Below are 25846 nucleotides of genomic sequence, written 5' to 3' on the forward strand. Positions count from 1 at the left end.
ACGTATTTTTTTAACTTTTTCAAAATTTTTTTTTTATTAAAAAACTTTTTTTTATTAAAAACTCCTAATGTTTTTAAGCATTTCTTTTTAGGGTGAAGGAAAAAAACCCAAGCGAACTCATATATATGTATCTACTTTCATAAATATATATATATTATTATATATACATATCATATTGAGGATGAGATAATATCTCATCCTCAATATATATATATGTGAATTATATAATTGATCAATTTATTGGTAGTGACATATCGTTATGTATATATGCGCCCCCCATGGATGTATGTAATATATCATATCATCATATATATAATATATATTTTTATAATTTTTTTTTCTTAATTTATTAATTTAATTATTAGGTCTCTCTCCTAGTACTATAAAATTTTCAAATATTAAACTTTTTTTTAACCAATTTTAACATCGATTTTTTTTTGATTAAAAAAAAAATTAATACAAAAAATAATCTAATTTTATACCCTCATATTAAATTTTTATTTGAATTTTAATGTTTTTTTTTAACACAAATTTATTTTTTTTAAAAAAAATTTCCAATTTAAATCCTATTTTTAGTAAAATTAATTAACTAATTTTATTTAATAAAATAAAATTAAACTTAAAAATAAAAATTCTTATATGCAAAAATAATATTAATAATTTTTTTTTTTTTGTAAAAATCAATTATTAATTCTTATTTCTTGATTGTTTAATATAATTTTAAACTCATAGGCAATTTAGAGCGATGCCTGAAAAAGGACTATCTTGATGTGATAAATTATGTTAAATTTAACTCTCTCTATTTTAAATACATTTTTTAATATTAATTAAACCCTTGAATACCAAAAATTCATATGCAATAACACTAAAATGCAAGAAAAATAAGCTAATAATAAGCTATTGGACTCATAATTCAAATATAGAATAAATCTTTTTTCTAATAAAAAAAATTAATTTTATTTTCCCTACCTACATGTTATCGATTATTATATCTTTGTCCTCCTCCTCATGAATAATAATCTGAATAGGATTAGAAATAAATCTTCTTTCATTTGTATTTATCTTAATAAAACCATCAACATATTACTCCTTAGAAAGAACAATAAAATATTTTTTAATCCAATCCGTAGGATCACTAATTTTTCTAGTTACTATCAGAATTAACATAATTTATTTTAATGAAATATCAACAATTAATGCAATTCTTCCCCCTCTTGCATTAACTCTAAAAAGAGGTATGGCTCCCCTCCCTATTTGAACCCCGGATATTTTAGAAAAATTTAATTATTTTGGATTCTTACTTTTTATTACTATACAAAAATTAGTACCTCTTTTTATTATATACTCTTCATGAATATTCTTAACTCCTTGAATTTGTTTATGTAATTTAATTGTAGGAAGAATCGGAGGAATCAGACAATCCTCAATCCGAAAAATAGTAGCATTTTCTTCCATTAGAAATAGAGGATGAATAATAATAGCTCTTTCATATTCTCATTTTTTTTTTATATTATTTTTTTTTCTCTATTTTATTACCAACATAATAATTGTTGTATACATAAAAAAAACACAAAATAAATGATTAACACAAATTAAACCTCAACAAAAACAAGAAAAAATGTTTTTTTTCAGTCTTATACTATCATTAAGAGGCATACCTCCTCTTCTAGGATTTTTACCTAAATGAATAGTAATTAAAAAAATTTCTCTTTACGCTCCAACTATTAGTTTAACAGGAATTTTGTTTTCTCTATTCACTCTCTTTTTTTATATTAAATGTGCAATTACAACAATAATAAAATCCTCAGAAATAGCTAAGTGAAAAATAAAATATTCCCCTATTAAAACCTTCTTCCTATTTTTTATATTAATAAATATTATTTCCCCTCTTATATTTGTTTTGTTAACATAAAGTCTTAAGTTAACAAAACTAGTAACCTTCAAAGTTAAAATTATTTAAATTAGACTTTGAAAATTTTTAACACTGTTACCTCTGAATTTGCAATTCAAAATCATAATTGACTAAAAAATTTAACAAGAAAACAAAGTTTATAAAAGAATTTACAGTTCCTCGCCTATATCAGCCATCTTGTCTTCATGATATGAATTATAAGCACTAATCATAAAACTATTGGAACTTTATACTTTGTTTTCGGAATCTGAGCAGGACTTTTAGGTTTATCTCTTAGAATAATTATCCGTTTGGAATTAAGACAATCTTCTCCAATACTAATTAATGATCAAATTTATAACTCAATTGTAACTGCACACGCTTTTATTATAATTTTTTTTATAACAATACCAATTATTATCGGAGGATTTGGAAACTGATTAGTTCCTCTTATAATTGGAGCTCCCGATATAGCTTTCCCACGATTAAATAATTTAAGATTTTGATTACTTATCCCCTCTATTACATTATTAATCATGAGAAGATTAATTGACCAAGGAGTAGGAACAGGCTGAACAGTTTACCCCCCCTTATCCAATTCTATTTTCCATAGAGGATACTCTATTGATATAGCTATTTTTTCTCTCCACTTAGCAGGAATTTCTTCTATTTTAGGAGCAATTAATTTTATTACAACAATTATTAACATACGAGCAAATTTATATAACTTAGAAAAAATACCCTTATTTGTTTGATCAGTATTAATTACAGCTTTATTATTATTATTTGCACTTCCAGTCCTAGCAGGAGCTATCACCATACTACTTACCGATCGAAATCTAAACACTTCATTTTTTGATCCAGCAGGAGGTGGAGACCCAATCTTATACCAACATTTATTCTGATTTTTTGGACATCCTGAAGTGTACATTCTTATTCTTCCGGGGTTTGGGTTAATCTCACATATTACTACACAAGAAAGAGGTAAAACTTCAGCATTCGGTACATTAGGAATAATTTATGCTATATTAGCTATTGGAATTTTAGGATTTATTGTATGAGCTCACCACATATTTACTGTAGGAATAGATGTAGACTCACGAGCTTATTTTACTTCAGCAACCATAATTATTGCAGTACCGACAGGAATTAAAATTTTTAGTTGACTAGCTACAATTTACGGAATAAAAATAAAATTTTCTCCAAGTATTTCATGATCATTAGGATTTATCTTCCTTTTTACAGTAGGAGGACTTACAGGAGTAATTTTAGCAAATTCATCAATTGACATTATTCTTCATGACACTTATTATGTAGTTGCCCACTTTCACTATGTGCTATCAATAGGGGCTGTATTTGCCATTATTGCTAGATTTATTAATTGATACCCTTTATTAACAGGAAATACAATAAATAAAACTTTACTTAAAGCTCAATTTTTAAGAACCTTCGTCGGAGTAAACACTACCTTTTTCCCCCAACACTTCTTAGGACTTATAGGAATGCCACGACGATACTCGAACTATCCAGATCTTCTCATTTTCTGAAATATTATTTCTTCCTTAGGGTCTATAATTTCACTATTTTCAGTATTACTACTTATAATCATTATCTGAGAAGCAATAACTTCTAATCGAATTGTTTTATTCAATAGAAATTATATAATAATAGAATGAATGCAAAACTCTCCCCCAATTGAACATAGATACTCTGAAATTCCTTCAATCTTAATTTAAATCTCTAATGTGACAGATTTATGTGTTAAATTTAAGATTTAAAAAAGAATAATTTCCTTTAGAAATTGACTGAATAAAAATTTCTCTTTTTGATAGAGCCTCGCCTATAATAGAACAATTAATTTTATTCCATGACTACAGAATATTAATCATTGTAACAATTTTATCCTTAGTCTCATTCTTTATAATTAAAATAATTAAAGCTTTATATTTCAGAAATAAAATTTTAGAAAATCAAATAATTGAATTTATTTGAACTCTTATTCCAACAATTGTATTAAGAATTATTGCCATCCCCTCTCTTCACCTATTGTACCTAATAGATGAATTAAACTTGCCCATTTTAACTATCAAAATTCTTGGACATCAATGATATTGATCTTATGAATATAACGATTTTTCTTCAATTGAATTTGATTCATACATATTACCTTCAAGAACTTTCCGTTTACTCGAAGTTGACAATTCTACTCCTGTTCCATTAAATTGTCAAATACGATTAGTCACATCTTCAAATGATGTATTGCACTCTTGAACTATCCCTTCAATAGGAATTAAAATAGATGCAACTCCGGGACGACTAAATCAAATTTCTATATTTCCTAATCGTTCAGGAAAATTCTTTGGACAATGTTCAGAAATTTGTGGGGCTAATCACTCATTTATACCAATCGTAGTAGATGTAATTCCTATACAATTTTTCATTTCATGAATTAAAACATTCAACTTATTTAGTGACTGAAAAGCAAGTAATGGTCTCTTAAACCAATCTATGGTACACGCACTTACCCTAAATAAGAAGTTAGTTAATCCACATAATACTGAATTGTCAAATCAGAGTAATATTTTACTTCTTTATACCTCAAATATCACCTCTTCCGTGATTAACTATTTTAATCTTCTCTATTTTTATATTAACTGTCATCTCCTCTATTATTTACTTCACTCCTAAAGATTACCTTAATAGAAAGAAAGAAACTACTAAACCTTTCATAAATATTAAATGATAACAAGATTATTTTCAATATTTGATCCTATAACAATAAGACCTATCCCAATAAATTGAATATCAATAATTTTACCGTCAATTCTCTTACCACTAACATACTGGAAACTCCAATCACGAACAAATATTTTAATAAAAAAAACCATAACATTATTAAATAATGAGTTTTCATCTCTATTTATAAAAACCATCTTAATGAAAGGAACAACACTCATTCCAATCACCCTATTTTTTTTTATTTTAATTAGTAATATCAGCAGAAATTTTCCCTACTCATTTTGTTGTTCAGCACATTTAACTTTTTCTCTTTCACTTGCATTACCAATTTGAGTATCTATTGTTATATTTTTTTGAGTTAAACTAACTAAAACAACACTTAGACATTTAGTTCCTTCTGGAACACCAAATATTCTTATACCAATAATAGTAGTAATTGAAACAACAAGAAATATTATTCGACCCATAGCTCTAGCTGTACGATTAACTGCTAATCTAATTGCAGGACATCTCCTTATAGCTCTCCTAGGAAATACATTAAATATTAAAAATTATATATGATTAATTATTTTATTTGTTCAAACAGCATTCATAATATTTGAATTAATAGTTGCAATTATTCAATCATATGTTTTTTCTGTGTTAATAACACTATACTCTAGAGAAATTTCTTAATGAAAAAAAATCATCAATTTCACCTTGTTGATCCTTCGCCTTGACCAATTATTATTTCCTTTTCTATTCTTAATCTTACACTATTTAACGTTTTATTTTTCAATATTAAAAAAACTTTTTTAATAATAATAAGAATAATTATAACAACACTAATTATATTTTTATGATGACGAGACATCCAACGAGAAAGAACATTCCAAGGAAAACACACAAAAATAGTTATAATTTCAATAAAATATGGAATAATTCTATTTATTAGATCCGAAATTCTGTTTTTCTTTAGATTCTTCTGAAGATTTTTTCACCACAGACTCTCCCCTAATTATGAAATAGGACTTATATGACCTCCTCTTAATATTAAATCATTTAACCCCATAAAAATTCCTCTTAAAAATTCAATTATTTTATTTAGATCAGGAATTTCAGTTACATGAGCACACTCAAGAATATGTTTTAATAATTCTATTCAAACAAACAAAAGAATTCTAATTACAATTATACTAGGATTATTGTTTTCGATTTTACAATTTTATGAATATATAACTTGTCCATTTTGCATCAGAGACTCAGTTTACGGAAGAAGATTCTTTGTCACAACAGGATTTCACGGAATTCATGTTATTATTGGAACTACATTTCTCACTCAAGTTCTCATGCGACTAAAAATAATACACTTTTCTAGAAAACACCATTTAGGGATAGAAATATCAATTTGATATTGGCACTTTGTAGATGTAGTATGATTGTTTGTTTACATAAGAATTTACTGATGGGGAAAATAATATAATTAAATTTTATCTTATTAGTATAAACAATTATAATTAGCTTCCAACTAATAGATCCTTTGATAAGATAATATTATTAATTTTATATTTTAAAGTTTTTGTTTTATTTATACTTATTTTAATAATAAATATTTTACCAATTATGAACAGTCATAAACAATTAAGACGAGAAAAAACATCTCCATTTGAATGTGGATTTGACCCTATATCTAAACCACGAATTTCATACTCTGTACACTTTTTTTCCATTGCACTTATATTTTTAATTTTCGATATTGAAATTACCCTCATTTTTCCATCACCTTTAATTAAACAAAAAATTATTATAGTAAATTGAATATTATCATCAACAAGACTTATTATATTACTTATTATGGAATTAACTCTAGAATTAAAAGAAGGATCAATAAACTGAAAATAGGATTAAAGTTTTTATAACATTTAATTTGCACTTAAAAAAAAACTTAACTGTTAATCTGATAATAAAGAAGTAATTAATACAGCTAGTTTCGACCTAGTCTCAGAGCACGCTCCTTATTAATTGTAAAGAAGTCAAAAAGAGACAAATTATTGTTAATAATTAAATTGAAAAAAATTCCTTTACAAGGAGTCTTAGAGAAAGCTGCTAACTATCTCGGAGCAAGTTATTGTTAGACACCCCCCTCTTGTAGTTTACTAAAAACACTGCCCTTTCACCGCAAAGAAGAATAACCTTCCAAGAGTTTGTACTACTTAAATTTCTTCAAAATTTTGTTCTTCTTAAACTACTTGAAAACACGACAGAAATAATAATAATAGTTACTCCTAATAATAAGATAACTGGATTTTGTCTTCTTATAGATTTTAACCACTTAGAAAATACTAAAGAAATATTTCTACTATTACTTATAAGCCCTTCACACCAACCTTGATCTAATAATAATATTCTTACTAGTTCTTTTTGAGAAATTAGCCCTATCTTCTTAGTTAAACTAGATAGAAAAAATAAAGTTGCTAATAAAAATTTTAACTTAACCCCTAAAATTAAATCTCCCTTTCAAATACAACCTAGAATAACAATAAAAATAGGCGTAATTTTCACAAAAAAAGACAATCTGATTAAATTTAATTCACAGAGTATTCAACTTATTACACTTCCTAAAAAAATATTAATTAAAGCTAAGGTTAAAATAGATAAACATAAATTTTTTGACCCAGCTACTCATAAAATTCACCCAGAGTAGGAAGATAAGTATAAAATTAAACGTATTCTATAAGTAACAGTAATTAGAGCTATAATTAAAATAAATACCCCCAACCCTACACCTCCGTATCTACATCTTGTTAATTCTAGAATAGAGTCTTTAGAATAAAATCCTGAAGTAAAGGGGACACCTATTAAGCTAAACACAGAAATATTAAAACAAATCACAACAACAAAACCTCTCCCTAAACTACCCATTTTACGTAAATCTTGTACTCATATTCCTCTATGAATAACAAACCCAGCACATATAAACAGTAAAGCTTTGAATAGAGCATGAACAAGAAGATGAAAAAAAGCTACATCAAAATGTCCTAAAGATAAAATAAACAATATAAAACCCAATTGGCCTAGGGTAGATAAAGCAATTAATCGTTTTATATCATACTCCTCCAAAGCTCCAAACCCAGCAATAAAAATTGTAACTATTGAAATAATTATTAATAACATGTTTAATCTTCCTAATATTAAAGTATTAAAGAATCGAATTATTATATACACTCCAGCAGTCACTAAAGTTGAAGAATGAACTAAAGAAGAAATAGGAGTAGGAGCTGCTATGGCAGCAGGAAGCCATGCTCTAAAAGGAAACTGAGCACTTTTTGTTATACATGCTAAAATAAAAAATATAAAACCTGAATTTATTTCCCAGAATATAAAATTTCCTCCTATTCTAGATCAAACTACAGCTAAAATTAATATTCTGTCTCCCAATCGATTTCTAGCAGCAGTAATAAACCCAGAGTTATAAGCATCAGTATTCTGATAATAAATAACTAAACAATAAGAAATAATTCCCAAACCGTCTCAGCCTAGTAAAACTCCAACAATGCTCGGACTAAAAATCATAATTAATATAAATACAATAAATAAAAATATTAGCCAAAAAAACCGGTAGCACTCCTTGCCCATATAAATCTTTGAGTAAACAATAATTAAAGAAGAAATTATTATTACAATAACAGAAAAAAGCAAGGATATTCAATCTACATAAACAATATAAGTAAATCTCACTCTATTAATTATTATTAATTCTATTTCAATTAAAATTAACTTTATTAAACCAAAATTATAAACAACCAGGAAGAATAAAAAAACATAAACTAAAGTTATGAGAAAAAATGTAAAATGAAAAAATGTAAAATGAAATTTTCTTTTTTGCAAAATTGAAATAATTATAATCTTTGAACCCACAAATCAATATTTTACTTAAACTATTTCAATTAAAAAGTCATAATTCTTAAATCTAAAATAAACAGATTCAAGGGAATGCAATGTAAACTCAATAATATGCATTCATATAAATTAAAAGATTTAAAAGAAAAATAAAAAGATATCTTTCCCTGTTGAGAGAAAGAAAACAAGTAAATTCTGTACATAGAACTTAAAACACCTAATAACCCCACAACTAAAAAGAAATGTCAATTTCACCCTAAAACAGAAATAAATAAAAAAATTTCACCTGGCAAGTTTAAACAAGGAGGAAAAGCTAAATTTGAAGAACAAAACAAAAATCACCAAAGTCTTCTGATAGGAATGATATTAATTATTCCCTTATTCAAATATAAACTACGAGTTAAAGAACGATTATAAACTAACCCTAAAACACAAAAAAGTCCAGAGGAGCATAGCCCGTGTCCTACCATTAAATATACACTACCGATTAATCCTCTAATTTTTATTGTTAAAATTCCTCTCAATACAACTCTCATATGAACAATAGAAGAATACGCAATTAGTATTTTTATATCAGTTTGAACAAAACAAACACCAGTCAAAATTAACCCACCTAAAATACTAAAAATTAAGATTCCTGAAGAATACTTATACAAAAAATCCCCTATAATAAAACTTAATTTAATAATCCCGTATCCTCCTAATTTTAACATTACTCATGCTAAAATTATTGAACCGTAAACTGGTGCCTCTACATGTGCACGAGGAAGCCATAAATGAAGTCCCACTAAAGGAAATTTTACTAAAAAAGCTAATAAAAATATAAAAACCAAGGGCATGCCCCTTAACTCATGTCCCATATTAAAATAATAAATTCCAATTAACAACGGAAGCGAAAAAAATACCGTGTAAATAATTATATAAACCCCAGCTTCAACACGATCAGGTTGATACCCTCATCCTAAAATAATTAAAAAAATAGGAATTACACTCATTTCAAATCCCAAATAAAATCTAACTAAAGCTTCAGAATAAAACACAATAAACAATCTAATCAGTATAAAAATAAAAATTAGATATAAATCTAATCTCCTAGAAAATTTTTCTACAGATAAAACTATTATAATTACTAATCATAAACTCAGTAATACAAAAATTAACTTAATTGTTATTTCTCCTCTTTCTATTATATTCAATAAAAGAAATAAAATAAAAAAAACAAGAGATCCAACAACTAAATCTCAACTTATAACCACAAAAAGTCCTAAAAATCCTAGACCTACTTCTAACATCTAAAAATTAATAGTCTCTTCGCATAGTCTCTACCATGACTACGAACAAGCAATGTAAGTAAAACTAAACCTATCACAGCTTCACAAACCATTACAATAATAAAATAAATAAGAATTATGTCATCAAACATATAATTCATTAAAAAATTTACTAATATTAATAAAATAATCAAAACTAAAAATTCTAAAGTTAAAAGTAGTATTAAAATATGCTTTTTAAATATAAAAAACATACTTAACCCAAAATAAAATATAAATAAACATCTAATAAATACTAACAAATGCTAAAATAGTTTATATTAAAATATTGATCTTGTAAATCAAAGAAATAATAGTTTTTAGCATCAGTAAAACTCATTCTGTATTTTTAGTCTCCAAAACTAATATTTTGTTGTTTAAACTACTTACTGGCATACTAAAAATGCTTTTATTTTTTATATTTTATATTTCCACAATTATATCTTTCATTTCTACTCCAATTTCTTTAGGATTATTAATTCTTATTCAAACTTTTATTTTATCCGTTATCTCTCGAATTATCTCAATATCAAGATGAATTCCCATATCAATTTTTTTAATTATAGTAGGAGGACTAATAATTCTTTTTATATACATAACAAGTATTAGCTCAAATGTCCAATTTAAAAATTTAGATATAAAACTGCCGGTTATCTATACAATTTTATCCCTACCTGTCTTTTTTATTACTCCCACTCAGTTATCAATATCTGATAATTTTCAATTATTGGATAATATTAATTTTGATTTCTTTAAACTCTTTTTACCCTTAAATATTTACATATCAATATTTATATTCATCTATTTACTCACAGCATTAATTATTTTTATTAATATAATAACTCTGACCAAAGGCCCAATGCGCAAAAAATACTAATGATAAACTCAAAAATTAAATCTGATACAATAATTTATCCAATTTACAACTCTCTAATTAATTTACCCACACCTTCAAATATTTCAATCCTGTGAAATTTTGGTTCTCTTTTAGGACTTATGTTAATAATTCAAATCCTATCAGGATTATTTTTAGCTATACACTTTTCAGCCAATATTCTTATTGCTTTTGAAAGAGTAATTCATACATGTCGAGATGTAAATAATGGGTGAATACTGCGTTCTATTCACTCAAATGGGGCATCGTTTTTTTTTATTTTTATTTATCTTCATATTAGACGAGGAATCTACTTTAACTCTAGACAACTCAAGAAAACTTGAATAAGAGGAATTATTATTTTATTTTTAACTATAGGCACAGCTTTCCTAGGGTATGTTCTACCGTGAGGACAAATATCTTTTTGAGGAGCAACAGTAATTACAAATTTGTTATCAGCTATCCCTTACTTAGGAGAAACAATAGTTATCTGGCTATGAGGAGGATTCGCCGTAGATAATCCTACTCTTACACGATTTTTTACAATTCATTTTCTCCTGCCTTTTATTCTAGCAAGATTAATTATAATCCATTTAATATTACTGCATGAGTCAGGATCTTCCAATCCATTAGGCACACCTAAAAACAATGATAAAATCCCCTTTCACCCTTATTTTATCACCAAAGATTTATTAGGGTATTCAATATTTTTAATCATATTTTTAATACTTATTTTATATAATCCCTATTTACTTAATGATCCAGATAACTTTATCCCAGCCAACCCTCTAAATACTCCTCTTCACATTCAACCAGAATGATACTTTTTATTTGCATACTCAATTTTGCGAGCAATCCCGAATAAACTAGGTGGGGTTATCGCTTTAATTTCATCAATTTTAATTTTAATATTACTTATGTTATTTCCCCCATCTTTCCATAAGGGTTTCCAATTTTACCCTATTACTCAACACTTGTTCTGAATATGAATTAATATTTTTATCTTACTCACTTGGATTGGAATAAAACCTGTTGAAATTCCCTACGTAAAAATTAGACAAATACTAACTTTATCTTATTTTCTTGTATTTATTTTACTTCCCGTTTCTCAACAAATATGAGACAATCTATTTAAATAGCTTTATAATTTATACAAAATATTTACCTTGAAAGTAAAACAAGAAACTTTTTCTAAAGCTTGAGTTAAACTAACTAAAACAACACTTAGACATTTAGTTCCTTCTGGAACACCAAATATTCTTATACCAATAATAGTAGTAATTGAAATAACAAGAAATATTATTCGACCCATAGCTCTAGCTGTACGATTAACTGCTAATCTAATTGCAGGACATCTCCTTATAGCTCTCCTAGGAAATACATTAAATATTAAAAATTATATATGATTAATTATTTTATTTGTTCAAACAGCATTCATAATATTTGAATTAATAGTTGCAATTATTCAATCATATGTTTTTTCTGTGTTAATAACACTATACTCTAGAGAAATTTCTTAATGAAAAAAAATCATCAATTTCACCTTGTTGATCCTTCGCCTTGACCAATTATTATTTCCTTTTCTATTCTTAATCTTACACTATTTAACGTTTTATTTTTCAATATTAAAAAAACTTTTTTAATAATAATAAGAATAATTATAACAACACTAATTATATTTTTATGATGACGAGACATCCAACGAGAAAGAACATTCCAAGGAAACCACACAAAAATAGTTATAATTTCAATAAAATATGGAATAATTCTATTTATTAGATCCGAAATTCTGTTTTTCTTTAGATTCTTCTGAAGATTTTTTCACCACAGACTCTCCCCTAATTATGAAATAGGACTTATATGACCTCCTCTTAATATTAAATCATTTAACCCCATAAATATTCCTCTTATAAATACAATCATTTTATTAAGATCAGGAATTTCAGTTACATGAGCACACTCAAGAATATGTTTTAATAATTCTATTCAAACAAACAAAAGAATTCTAATTACAATTATACTAGGATTATTGTTTTCGATTTTACAATTTTATGAATATATAACTTGTCCATTTTGCATCAGAGACTCAGTTTACGGAAGAAGATTCTTTGTCACAACAGGATTTCACGGAATTCATGTTATTATTGGAACTACATTTCTCACTCAAGTTCTCATGCGACTAAAAATAATACACTTTTCTAGAAAACACCATTTAGGGATAGAAATATCTATTTGATATTGGCACTTTGTAGATGTAGTATGATTGTTTGTTTACATAAGAATTTACTGATGGGGAAAATAATATAATTAAATTTTATCTTATTAGTATAAACAATTATAATTAGCTTCCAACTAATAGATCCTTTGATAAGATAATATTATTAATTTTATATTTTAAAGTTTTTGTTTTATTTATACTTATTTTAATAATAAATATTTTACCAATTATGAACAGTCATAAACAATTAAGACGAGAAAAAACATCTCCATTTGAATGTGGATTTGACCCTATATCTAAACCACGAATTTCATACTCTGTACACTTTTTTTCCATTGCACTTATATTTTTAATTTTCGATATTGAAATTACCCTCATTTTTCCATCACCTTTAATTAAACAAAAAATTATTATAGTAAATTGAATATTATCATCAACAAGACTTATTATATTACTTATTATTGGATTAACTCTAGAATGAAAAGAAGGATCAATAAACTGAAAATAGGATTAAAGTTTTTATAACATTTAATTTGCACTTAAAAAAAACTTAACTGTTAATCTGATAATAAAGAAGTAATTAATACAGCTAGTTTCGACCTAGTCTCAGAGCACGCTCCTTATTAATTGTAAAGAAGTCAAAAAGAGACAAATTATTGTTAATAATTAAATTGAAAAAAATTCCTTTACAAGGAGTCTTAGAGAAAGCTGCTAACTATCTCGGAGCAAGTTATTGTTAGACACCCCCCTCTTGTAGTTTACTAAAAACACTGCCCTTTCACCGCAAAGAAGAATAACCTTCCAAGAGTTTGTACTACTTAAATTTCTTCAAAATTTTGTTCTTCTTAAACTACTTGAAAACACGACAGAAATAATAATAATAGTTACTCCTAATAATAAGATAACTGGATTTTGTCTTCTTATAGATTTTAACCACTTAGAAAATACTAAAGAAATATTTCTACTATTACTTATAAGCCCTTCACACCAACCTTGATCTAATAATAATATTCTTACTAGTTCTTTTTGAGAAATTAGCCCTATCTTCTTAGTTAAACTAGATAGAAAAAATAAAGTTGCTAATAAAAATTTTAACTTAACCCCTAAAATTAAATCTCCCTTTCAAATACAACCTAGAATAACAATAAAAATAGGCGTAATTTTCACAAAAAAAGACAATCTGATTAAATTTAATTCACAGAGTATTCAACTTATTACACTTCCTAAAAAAATATTAATTAAAGCTAAGGTTAAAATAGATAAACATAAATTTTTTGACCCAGCTACTCATAAAATTCACCCAGAGTAGGAAGATAAGTATAAAATTAAACGTATTCTATAAGTAACAGTAATTAGAGCTATAATTAAAATAAATACCCCCAACCCTACACCTCCGTATCTACATCTTGTTAATTCTAGAATAGAGTCTTTAGAATAAAATCCTGAAGTAAAGGGGACACCTATTAAGCTAAACACAGAAATATTAAAACAAATCACAACAACAAAACCTCTCCCTAAACTACCCATTTTACGTAAATCTTGTACTCATATTCCTCTATGAATAACAAACCCAGCACATATAAACAGTAAAGCTTTGAATAGAGCATGAACAAGAAGATGAAAAAAAGCTACATCAAAATGTCCTAAAGATAAAATAAACAATATAAAACCCAATTGGCCTAGGGTAGATAAAGCAATTAATCGTTTTATATCATACTCCTCCAAAGCTCCAAACCCAGCAATAAAAATTGTAACTATTGAAATAATTATTAATAACATGTTTAATCTTCCTAATATTAAAGTATTAAAGAATCGAATTATTATATACACTCCAGCAGTCACTAAAGTTGAAGAATGAACTAAAGAAGAAATAGGAGTAGGAGCTGCTATGGCAGCAGGAAGCCATGCTCTAAAAGGAAACTGAGCACTTTTTGTTATACATGCTAAAATAAAAAATATAAAACCTGAATTTATTTCCCAGAATATAAAATTTCCTCCTATTCTAGATCAAACTACAGCTAAAATTAATATTCTGTCTCCCAATCGATTTCTAGCAGCAGTAATAAACCCAGAGTTATAAGCATCAGTATTCTGATAATAAATAACTAAACAATAAGAAATAATTCCCAAACCGTCTCAGCCTAGTAAAACTCCAACAATGCTCGGACTAAAAATCATAATTAATATAAATACAATAAATAAAAATATTAGCCAAAAAAACCGGTAGCACTCCTTGCCCATATAAATCTTTGAGTAAACAATAATTAAAGAAGAAATTATTATTACAATAACAGAAAAAAGCAAGGATATTCAATCTACATAAACAATATAAGTAAATCTCACTCTATTAATTATTATTAATTCTATTTCAATTAAAATTAACTTTATTAAACCAAAATTATAAACAACCAGGAAGAATAAAAAAACATAAACTAAAGTTATGAGAAAAAATGTAAAATGAAAAAATGTAAAATGAAATTTTCTTTTTTGCAAAATTGAAATAATTATAATCTTTGAACCCACAAATCAATATTTTACTTAAACTATTTCAATTAAAAAGTCATAATTCTTAAATCTAAAATAAACAGATTCAAGGGAATGCAATGTAAACTCAATAATATGCATTCATATAAATTAAAAGATTTAAAAGAAAAATAAAAAGATATCTTTCCCTGTTGAGAGAAAGAAAACAAGTAAATTCTGTACATAGAACTTAAAACACCTAATAACCCCACAACTAAAAAGAAATGTCAATTTCACCCTAAAACAGAAATAAATAAAAAAATTTCACCTGGCAAGTTTAAACAAGGAGGAAAAGCTAAATTTGAAGAACAAAACAAAAATCACCAAAGTCTTCTGATAGGAATGATATTAATTATTCCCTTATTCAAATATAAACTACGAGTTAAAGAACGATTATAAACTAACCCTAAAACACAAAAAAGTCCAGAGGAGCATAGCCCGTGTCCTACCATTAAATATACACTACCGATTAATCCTCTAATTTTTATTGTTAAAATTCCTCTCAATACAACTCTCATATGAACAATAGAAGAATACGCAATTAGTATTTTTATATCAGTTTGAACAAAACAAACACCAGTCAAAATTAACCCACCTAAAATACTAAAAATTAAGATTCCTGAAGAATACTTATACAAAAAATCCCCTATAATAAAACTTAATTTAATAATCCCGTATCCTCCTAATTTTAACATTACTCATGCTAAAATTATTGAACCGTAAACTGGTGCCTCTACATGTGCACGAGGAAGCCATAAATGAAGTCCCACTAAAGGAAATTTTACTAAAAAAGCTAATAAAAATATAAAAACCAAGGGCATGCCCCTTAACTCATGTCCCATATTAAAATAATAAATTCCAATTAACAACGGAAGCGAAAAAAATACCGTGTAAATAATTATATAAACCCCAGCTTCAACACGATCAGGTTGATACCCTCATCCTAAAATAATTAAAAAAATAGGAATTACACTCATTTCAAATCCCAAATAAAATCTAACTAAAGCTTCAGAATAAAACACAATAAACAATCTAATCAGTATAAAAATAAAAATTAGATATAAATCTAATCTCCTAGAAAATTTTTCTACAGATAAAACTATTATAATTACTAATCATAAACTCAGTAATACAAAAATTAACTTAATTGTTATTTCTCCTCTTTCTATTATATTCAATAAAAGAAATAAAATAAAAAAAACAAGAGATCCAACAACTAAATCTCAACTTATAACCACAAAAAGTCCTAAAAATCCTAGACCTACTTCTAACATCTAAAAATTAATAGTCTCTTCGCATAGTCTCTACCATGACTACGAACAAGCAATGTAAGTAAAACTAAACCTATCACAGCTTCACAAACCATTACAATAATAAAATAAATAAGAATTATGTCATCAAACATATAATTCATTAAAAAATTTACTAATATTAATAAAATAATCAAAACTAAAAATTCTAAAGTTAAAAGTAGTATTAAAATATGCTTTTTAAATATAAAAAACATACTTAACCCAAAATAAAATATAAATAAACATCTAATAAATACTAACAAATGCTAAAATAGTTTATATTAAAATATTGATCTTGTAAATCAAAGAAATAATAGTTTTTAGCATCAGTAAAACTCATTCTGTATTTTTAGTCTCCAAAACTAATATTTTGTTGTTTAAACTACTTACTGGCATACTAAAAATGCTTTTATTTTTTATATTTTATATTTCCACAATTATATCTTTCATTTCTACTCCAATTTCTTTAGGATTATTAATTCTTATTCAAACTTTTATTTTATCCGTTATCTCTCGAATTATCTCAATATCAAGATGAATTCCCATATCAATTTTTTTAATTATAGTAGGAGGACTAATAATTCTTTTTATATACATAACAAGTATTAGCTCAAATGTCCAATTTAAAAATTTAGATATAAAACTGCCGGTTATCTATACAATTTTATCCCTACCTGTCTTTTTTATTACTCCCACTCAGTTATCAATATCTGATAATTTTCAATTATTGGATAATATTAATTTTGATTTCTTTAAACTCTTTTTACCCTTAAATATTTACATATCAATATTTATATTCATCTATTTACTCACAGCATTAATTATTTTTATTAATATAATAACTCTGACCAAAGGCCCAATGCGCAAAAAATACTAATGATAAACTCAAAAATTAAATCTGATACAATAATTTATCCAATTTACAACTCTCTAATTAATTTACCCACACCTTCAAATATTTCAATCCTGTGAAATTTTGGTTCTCTTTTAGGACTTATGTTAATAATTCAAATCCTATCAGGATTATTTTTAGCTATACACTTTTCAGCCAATATTCTTATTGCTTTTGAAAGAGTAATTCATACATGTCGAGATGTAAATAATGGGTGAATACTGCGTTCTATTCACTCAAATGGGGCATCGTTTTTTTTTATTTTTATTTATCTTCATATTAGACGAGGAATCTACTTTAACTCTAGACAACTCAAGAAAACTTGAATAAGAGGAATTATTATTTTATTTTTAACTATAGGCACAGCTTTCCTAGGGTATGTTCTACCGTGAGGACAAATATCTTTTTGAGGAGCAACAGTAATTACAAATTTGTTATCAGCTATCCCTTACTTAGGAGAAACAATAGTTATCTGGCTATGAGGAGGATTCGCCGTAGATAATCCTACTCTTACACGATTTTTTACAATTCATTTTCTCCTGCCTTTTATTCTAGCAAGATTAATTATAATCCATTTAATATTACTGCATGAGTCAGGATCTTCCAATCCATTAGGCACACCTAAAAACAATGATAAAATCCCCTTTCACCCTTATTTTATCACCAAAGATTTATTAGGGTATTCAATATTTTTAATCATATTTTTAATACTTATTTTATATAATCCCTATTTACTTAATGATCCAGATAACTTTATCCCAGCCAACCCTCTAAATACTCCTCTTCACATTCAACCAGAATGATACTTTTTATTTGCATACTCAATTTTGCGAGCAATCCCGAATAAACTAGGTGGGGTTATCGCTTTAATTTCATCAATTTTAATTTTAATATTACTTATGTTATTTCCCCCATCTTTCCATAAGGGTTTCCAATTTTACCCTATTACTCAACACTTGTTCTGAATATGAATTAATATTTTTATCTTACTCACTTGGATTGGAATAAAACCTGTTGAAATTCCCTACGTAAAAATTAGACAAATACTAACTTTATCTTATTTTCTTGTATTTATTTTACTTCCCGTTTCTCAACAAATATGAGACAATCTATTTAAATAGCTTTATAATTTATACAAAATATTTACCTTGAAAGTAAAACAAGAAACTTTTTCTAAAGCTTAACTTAAATCTACCGACACCCCTATAGAGAAATAATAGAATAAAACAATATCAAAAACAAGACTACTCTCAAATAAATTTTTCAACACATATTTATAAGTTTATCATAACGATAACGAGGTAAAGTTCCCCGAATAACAATAATAGAAACTCTCACCAATCCTACTTTAAAATAAAATAAATATTCAGGTAAGGGACCTAAAAAAAAAAGAACCAGCATAACTCTTCTAAATAAAATTCTTAGATACTCCGAGGTGAATACTGCGTTCTATTCACTCAAATGGGGCATCGTTTTTTTTTATTTTTATTTATCTTCATATTAGACGAGGAATCTACTTTAACTCTAGACAACTCAAGAAAACTTGAATAAGAGGAATTATTATTTTATTTTTAACTATAGGCACAGCTTTCCTAGGGTATGTTCTACCGTGAGGACAAATATCTTTTTGAGGAGCAACAGTAATTACAAATTTGTTATCAGCTATCCCTTACTTAGGAGAAACAATAGTTATCTGGCTATGAGGAGGATTCGCCGTAGATAATCCTACTCTTACACGATTTTTTACAATTCATTTTCTCCTGCCTTTTATTCTAGCAAGATTAATTATAATCCATTTAATATTACTGCATGAGTCAGGATCTTCCAATCCATTAGGCACACCTAAAAACAATGATAAAATCCCCTTTCACCCTTATTTTATCACCACAGATTTATTAGGGAATTCAATTTTTTTAATCATATTTTTAATACTTATTTTATATAATCCCTATTTACTTAATGATCCAGATAACTTTATCCCAGCCAACCCTCTAAATACTCCTCTTCACATTCAACCAGAATGATACTTTTTATTTGCATACTCAATTTTGCGAGCAATCCCGAATAAACTAGGTGGGGTTATCGCTTTAATTTCATCAATTTTAATTTTAATATTACTTTTGTTATTTCCCCCATCTTTCCATAAGGGTTTCCAATTTTACCCTATTACTCAACACTTGTTCTGAATATGAATTAATATTTTTATTTTACTCACTTGGATTGGAATAAAACCTGTTGAAATTCCCTACGTAAAAATTAGACAAATACTAACTTTATCTTATTTTCTTGTATTTATTTTACTTCCCGTTTCTCAACAAATATGAGACAATCTATTTAAATAGCTTTATAATTTATACAAAATATTTACCTTGAAAGTAAAACAAGAAACTTTTTCTAAAGCTTAACTTAAATCTACCGACACCCCTATAGAGAAATAATAGAATAAAACAATATCAAAAACAAGACTACTCTCAAATAAATTTTTCAACACATATTTATAAGTTTATCATAACGATAACGAGGTAAAGTTCCCCGAATAACAATAATAGAAACTCTCACCAATCCTACTTTAAAATAAAATAAATATTCAGTTAAGGGACCTAAAAAAAAAAGAACCAGCATAACTCTTCTAAATAAAATTCTTAGATACTCCGATAAAAAAATAAAAGCAAATCCAGACCCGCCGTACTCAACATTAAACCCTGAAACAAGCTCTGACTCTCCTTCAGAAAAATCAAAAGGAGTACGATTAAGTTCTGCAAGAAAAGAAACTAGAAGCATTAAAAAAATAGGAAATAAAAATGTTAAAAATCATGTAAATTGTTGAAACACAAGGAATTCTAATATTCTAGCTGACTCAGAAAAATATAATAAACACAGAACTAAAAAAAAGAAACTCACTTCATATGAAATTGATTGTGCTAATACACGGATACACCCCAAAATTGAGTAAGAAGAATTTGAAAATCACCCAGAAACTATAACTGTATACACTCTAACTCTTAGTACACAAAATATATATATAACTCTCAACTTCCAGCTTCTAAGTAAATAAATATAAGGGTAGACCACTCAAGTTCCTAAACTAACACCAAGAGAAATTAAAGGAGTAACCCAATAAGGATAATCATTAGACTTAAGAGGAATGAAAAATTCTTTAGTATATAACTTAATTGCATCACTAAAAGGTTGAAAAATTCCGATTACACCTCTTTTATTAGGTCCTTTACGTAACTGAATAAAACTTAAAACTTTACGTTCAAGCAATGTTAGAAAAGCTACACTAATTAAAGAAAAAAGACTTATAAATAAATATGTAATTATATTAACAAATATTTCTACCTGTAATTTTTTACATAAATAAATCCTAAATTTAACACATTAAATCTGTCAAAATAGAAAGTCTATTTTAATAACTTACTACATAATATAAATAAAATTAGTTAATCCTTTCGTACTAAACCAAAATAATTATAAAAAGATAGAAACCAACCTGGCTCACGCCGGTCTGAACTCAAATCATGTAAAAATTAAAGTCGAACAGACTTAACACTTAAATCTCTACATTCAAATGTAAACTTAATTCAACATCGAGGTCATAAACATTTCCATAAATATGATCTTCAAAAAAATATTATGCTGTTATCCCTAAGGTAATTTTATCTTATTCTCTAAATTTTTCAGGATCATCCAATCATCTATCAATGATTAACCAAAAAAAAGTTAATTTTATGTCACCCCAACCAAAAAATTATTTTACAATTTAATTTTTAAATTCTATAGGGTCTTCTCGTCCCTTTTATTTATTTAAGTATTTTAACTTAAATTCCAAATTAAAATTTCATAACAATAAAAAAGTTAATATTACGTTCATCCTTTCATACCAGCCCCCAATTAAAGAACTAATGATTATGCTACCTTTGTACAGTCAGTATACTGCAGCTATTTACATCAGCATTGAGCAGGACATACCAAAAATATTTTTTCTCCCAGAAATGTTTTTGATAAACAGTCGAAAATTAAATTTGCCGAATTCTTAATTATTATTTTTTTTAATTTACTAATTTAATCATAATTATTTCAATTTTATTATTCAATTAAACAACTTTACCTCCCCTTAAAGCTATCTAATAAAATATTAAATTAATTTAATTAATTACTACAAATTAAAATGATTACTAATATTAAGTATACTACACAAATGAAACCTTTACCTAAAAAATTATATACAAGATTATCCCTGCACAAATATAAAAATTAAACAAAATAAATTCAATTGATTAAATCAAAAATAAAGCAACTAGATATAAAAAATCTAAATTTATATCAAACCCACATTACTTTTAACTTATTTTTTTACACAAATAAAATTAAGTAATATAAATATTTTTTATTCGAGAAAAAATTCTAAAATATATATTTAAATTAACCCTGATACAAAAGGTAAAATTATTTAATCTTCTATTCTTTTATACTTCTACCCTTACAGTTAACAAAAAAAATTATTTCACTAATCCATTAATTTAAATTAAATAAAAAGTAAAACTTTTTAAAGTATCCTATTAATGTAATTAATACACTTAAATTTAGCTACATACCCAAATCCAGACACACCTTCCGGTACATCTACTATGTTACGACTTATCTTGCATGAACAAGAGCGACGGGCAATGTGTACATATTTTAGAATCTTTATTCATAAAAATACTATTTTAACTTTACTTTTAAATCCTATTTCCAAAATTTTCAATTTAATTTCTTCCATTCTTATTTAATTAATGTAACCCATTTCATTCTTTTAAAAACTGCACCTTGACCTAACATAAATTTCATAAAAACAAAGAAAATAAATTTCTTAATAGATTCATGACAGCGATATACAAATATAATATTAAAAGTAAATTGAAGTTGTGGATTATCAATTAATAAACAGGTTCCTCTAATAAGATAAAATACCGCCAAATTCTTTGAGTTTCTAGATCTTAACTTTTACTACTCCAAAACATTTACACTAAAATAACAGGGTATCTAATCCTGGTCTTATTAAACAGTTTCTTAATCAATTTAAAAGAATAAATTTATAAATTGAAATTTTACCTCAAAATTAATATTTTTATTTCTTCCCCTCAAAATAATTAATATCAATTTTAAAATTACTTAGAGTTCATTGTTTAACCGCAACTGCTGGCACAAAATTTGTTAACTCTATTTTCAATTTCTAAATCAAAGTTCCCTTAAAAATTTTAATTATAATTACTGTTAACGCTTATCAAATAAAAATTACCATGTAAATAAAAGAATCAAGTAAATATGCATACTGAAATAAAATATATTAAATAACCAACAAATATAAACTAATAATATAGATATAACCCCCAATTTAGATTTATAAATACATTAATTATATTAGATAATCTTTAGAGACTCCATTGACTTATGACTCTTCAGTTTTTTTTTTTCTTCTAAAACTGAAGAGTCCAGTAAAATTAATATATATTTTTATCTATACACATGGTTAGGAATATGAGTCAATTCAGATTCAATATAAATCAAAGCTGTACCTTTCATTATGTCTCTATTCAGGTGTCCATCATTGTTCACGCCCCCCTTCTACCCGTGTCGTCATCACAATCATCAGTACTACTATCATTTCTATCATTATCATCAATAGTATTATTATCATTTTCATCACTATCATCAATACTACCATCATTTCCATCATTATCATCACAACCATCAATAGTACTATCATCATTTTCATCACTATCATCAATACCAGCAGTACTATTGCCATTGCTATCATTATCATCAATGCAATCATCCTCATGCACATTTTGTGGTGATATCGAATATTGCATGCATACCGTTGGTGTCATTGTTTATAAAAATAAAATACAATCTCATATCTAACAAAAGGGTGTTGAAAAAATAGCTATGAAATGTGCTCAGCTGCTGAAATATTCGACTATGAAGTATCATTAAATGTGTAGACAGAATAACATAGATTCTAATGTTTATGTCTAGAAAAGATATATCTGCAGATTACAAAGAGCTAACAAGATTTTCCATACAGAAACGTACAACAAGATTTTATTCCATACACAAAATTTCCCTCGTAAAAAAATACACCAGGATTTTAATATCAGTTGTAAAAAGCTCCTCCGCTCATACAAAATATGTTGTGAAAATGTGTCAATCATGAAAACTGTACCCTGAGGTATACTTAGTATAAAAAATCATAACATTGAACACAATAGAAGAGATACATTCGTATGTACTTCCCTTGTATTTTCATCATTCTTATCTAATTGTCATCGTATAAACATGTACAATATATTAATATCAATAATAAATAATACAGCAGTGTAGCCCATGGGGGGAAGTTCATATCCTATTCATGTGCTGTCAAGTGGAAAATGTGTCCTCGCTACATCATAGGCCTTATTTAGGTCTATGAAACAGAGAGTATGGGAGAAGATTTTCATCTCTCCAACTGGTTTTCTAGAGATAATGATAATAAGTGGAAAGCCAAGGCTACCTAGTTCGAAAACAGCTCTTCAGCCAAATGGGCAAAAAAGTGATTTGAATTGAAATCATAGACCTATTCAGCATAAAGCTATAAGGAACATGACTCAGGGGTAGAAAGATATCTCACAATATGTATTTTTCGTTTTAGAGTGTAAGTTCCAAGCAAAATTTGGAAGCTAAGAGCAAAACTTTGGAAAGTCTCCCAACTCCCAACCTATATATTATATGAAAGCCGTTTTATACATAAAAAAATATACACAATAACTATGTGTCCTTCTAACTTTTCTGTTACACTCTGTATCTAATATTTCTCATTACAAAATATTTACGTTGTAAAAAAAGGATGTATTTTTTTGTTATTTATTTACAAAACAAAACTAATATCAAATCTTCGAACATTACCCTCAGATAAAATTGCAGAAGCCCTCTTTTTGCCCGGAAATTTCAGGACAATACTTTCCTTTTCTTGTTATAAGGGACAAGGAAAGTAAAAAAGTGCCTCACATCACCAAGTTTACGCGGAATTCAATCAAAACACCTGAAAAATCTCGATTCCCCCCTATTTTTGCTGCCTGATATCTTATCTCTATGTCAATGTTTTCTAGGGTAAAATAACCGCCTGTGATTTATAGCAATTATAGCATTGTTATTCCAGTATTCCTAATATTAGGTATTCCTAACCTAGATTGTAATTAGCCAAATATAACTGGTAAGTTCTTTGCCTAATGTTTAGAGAGGTCAGATAGGAAATTACAACATTACAGGTTGTGTTAGTGGAGATGCCAAAACTACCGCTCAAACATCATCGATTTCCAACAACCTATTAAAATACATATTTCTAGACATGGTCTTCACTTGACTGGAGTGACCTATTAAAAGTACTAGGGAGCTGAAAACGTGTTTTGGCACTAAAAAGAGGGGAGCAGCAATTTTCAACTAGAATTAGTGAGTCAAAAAAAAAAAAGAAAAAAAAAAAACAAGTTTTTCATTGGATCCAAAAGAAATTCAGTAGATTATACAGTCGAACCTGGATATAAGAGAATCCAGGGGGCCACCCTTTTTTTCTCTTATATCCAGGTTTCCACTAAATCCAGTTTCTCTTATATCGAGGTTCAGCATATAGATTTTCTCTTATATCCAGGTTTTTGTTATATCCTTATATCCAGGCTCCTTATATCCTTATATCCAGGATTCAAACAATCATAATCATATTACATTAAGTACTAGTACTACCTACGTGTATGATATGTAGGTATATTCAAGTAAGTAATTTTAATGAAAAAGTCATTGATGAACGTTATAAAAGGGTTATGTGCATGAAAATATACAAATCTGCAGCGAGCCTAAACTTGTAGAGACAGGAATTGCAGTTCATAATGTTGACTTTTAGAGAAAATTCTCTTATTTAGAGGTACGAGGGAAACGAATTCTCTTAGATAGAGGTACGATTTAAGCAAATTCTCTTATATAGAGGTCCAAGGTAAAAGTATTCTCTTATATAGAGGTAAATCGTTACCTTGGGCCAGAAAAAAATTCTCTTATATCGATGTTTCTCTTAAATCCAGGTTTCTCTTATATTTCTTCTCTTATATCCAGGTTTTTGGCTCCAAAATGAAGGGCCTAGAAATTTTTCTCTTATATCCAGGTTCGACTGTAATTGTTTTTTGTCCATTCACTCATTAGAAGCTTTGATATTTTCT

General features: G+C 26.8%; 6 protein-coding genes and 2 pseudogenes across 6 annotated transcripts in view; 7 read left to right on the plus strand and 1 right to left on the minus strand.

Moving 5' to 3' along the window:
• The window catches only part of LOC108252527 (cytochrome c oxidase subunit 1-like), a 4263-nt gene extending 633 nt beyond the window's left edge, over positions 1 to 3630 (plus strand). The window contains 1 exon segment of the mRNA XM_017444530.1: positions 2115 to 3630. Within this exon segment, the coding sequence (XP_017300019.1) occupies positions 2115 to 2796 (682 nt within the window). The 3' untranslated portion in view covers positions 2797 to 3630.
• Positions 3631 to 3706: 76 nt separating this feature from the next.
• On the plus strand, positions 3707 to 4355 carry LOC108252528 (cytochrome c oxidase subunit 2-like; the record flags this gene model as incomplete). The annotated part of the gene is given in 1 exon segment (XM_017444531.2): positions 3707 to 4355. A coding segment is annotated over 1 exon segment (633 nt), but the record flags the coding sequence as incomplete, so codon positions are not given.
• A 126-nt stretch (positions 4356 to 4481) lies between these two features.
• Positions 4482 to 6442, plus strand: LOC108252537 (cytochrome c oxidase subunit 3-like). Its single transcript, XM_026824404.1, is given in 1 exon segment — positions 4482 to 6442. A coding segment is annotated over 1 exon segment (783 nt). The 5' UTR covers positions 4482 to 5304; the 3' UTR covers positions 6088 to 6442.
• A 3764-nt stretch (positions 6443 to 10206) lies between these two features.
• LOC108252535 lies at positions 10207 to 11831 on the plus strand (annotated as a pseudogene).
• LOC113467913 (cytochrome c oxidase subunit 3-like) lies at positions 11611 to 13418 on the plus strand. The gene is given in 2 exon segments (XM_026824401.1): positions 11611 to 11638; positions 12388 to 13418. Coding segments are annotated over 2 exon segments (597 nt in total). The 3' UTR covers positions 12957 to 13418.
• A 3695-nt stretch (positions 13419 to 17113) lies between these two features.
• LOC108252532 lies at positions 17114 to 18738 on the plus strand (annotated as a pseudogene).
• A 319-nt stretch (positions 18739 to 19057) lies between these two features.
• Positions 19058 to 21867, plus strand: LOC108252529 (cytochrome b-like; the record flags this gene model as incomplete). Its single annotated transcript, XM_017444532.2, is given in 1 exon segment — positions 19058 to 21867. A coding segment is annotated over 1 exon segment (747 nt), but the record flags the coding sequence as incomplete, so codon positions are not given.
• LOC113467916 (NADH-ubiquinone oxidoreductase chain 1-like) lies at positions 19243 to 20999 on the minus strand (the record flags this gene model as incomplete). Its single annotated transcript, XM_026824408.1, is given in 1 exon segment — positions 19243 to 20999. A coding segment is annotated over 1 exon segment (957 nt), but the record flags the coding sequence as incomplete, so codon positions are not given.
• Positions 21868 to 25846: the final 3979 nt, after the last annotated feature.

The sequence above is a fragment of the Diaphorina citri genome, unplaced genomic scaffold (genome assembly GCF_000475195.1).
Source record: "Diaphorina citri unplaced genomic scaffold, Diaci psyllid genome assembly version 1.1 scaffold585, whole genome shotgun sequence".
NCBI classification, from domain to species: Eukaryota; Metazoa; Arthropoda; class Insecta; order Hemiptera; family Psyllidae; genus Diaphorina; species Diaphorina citri.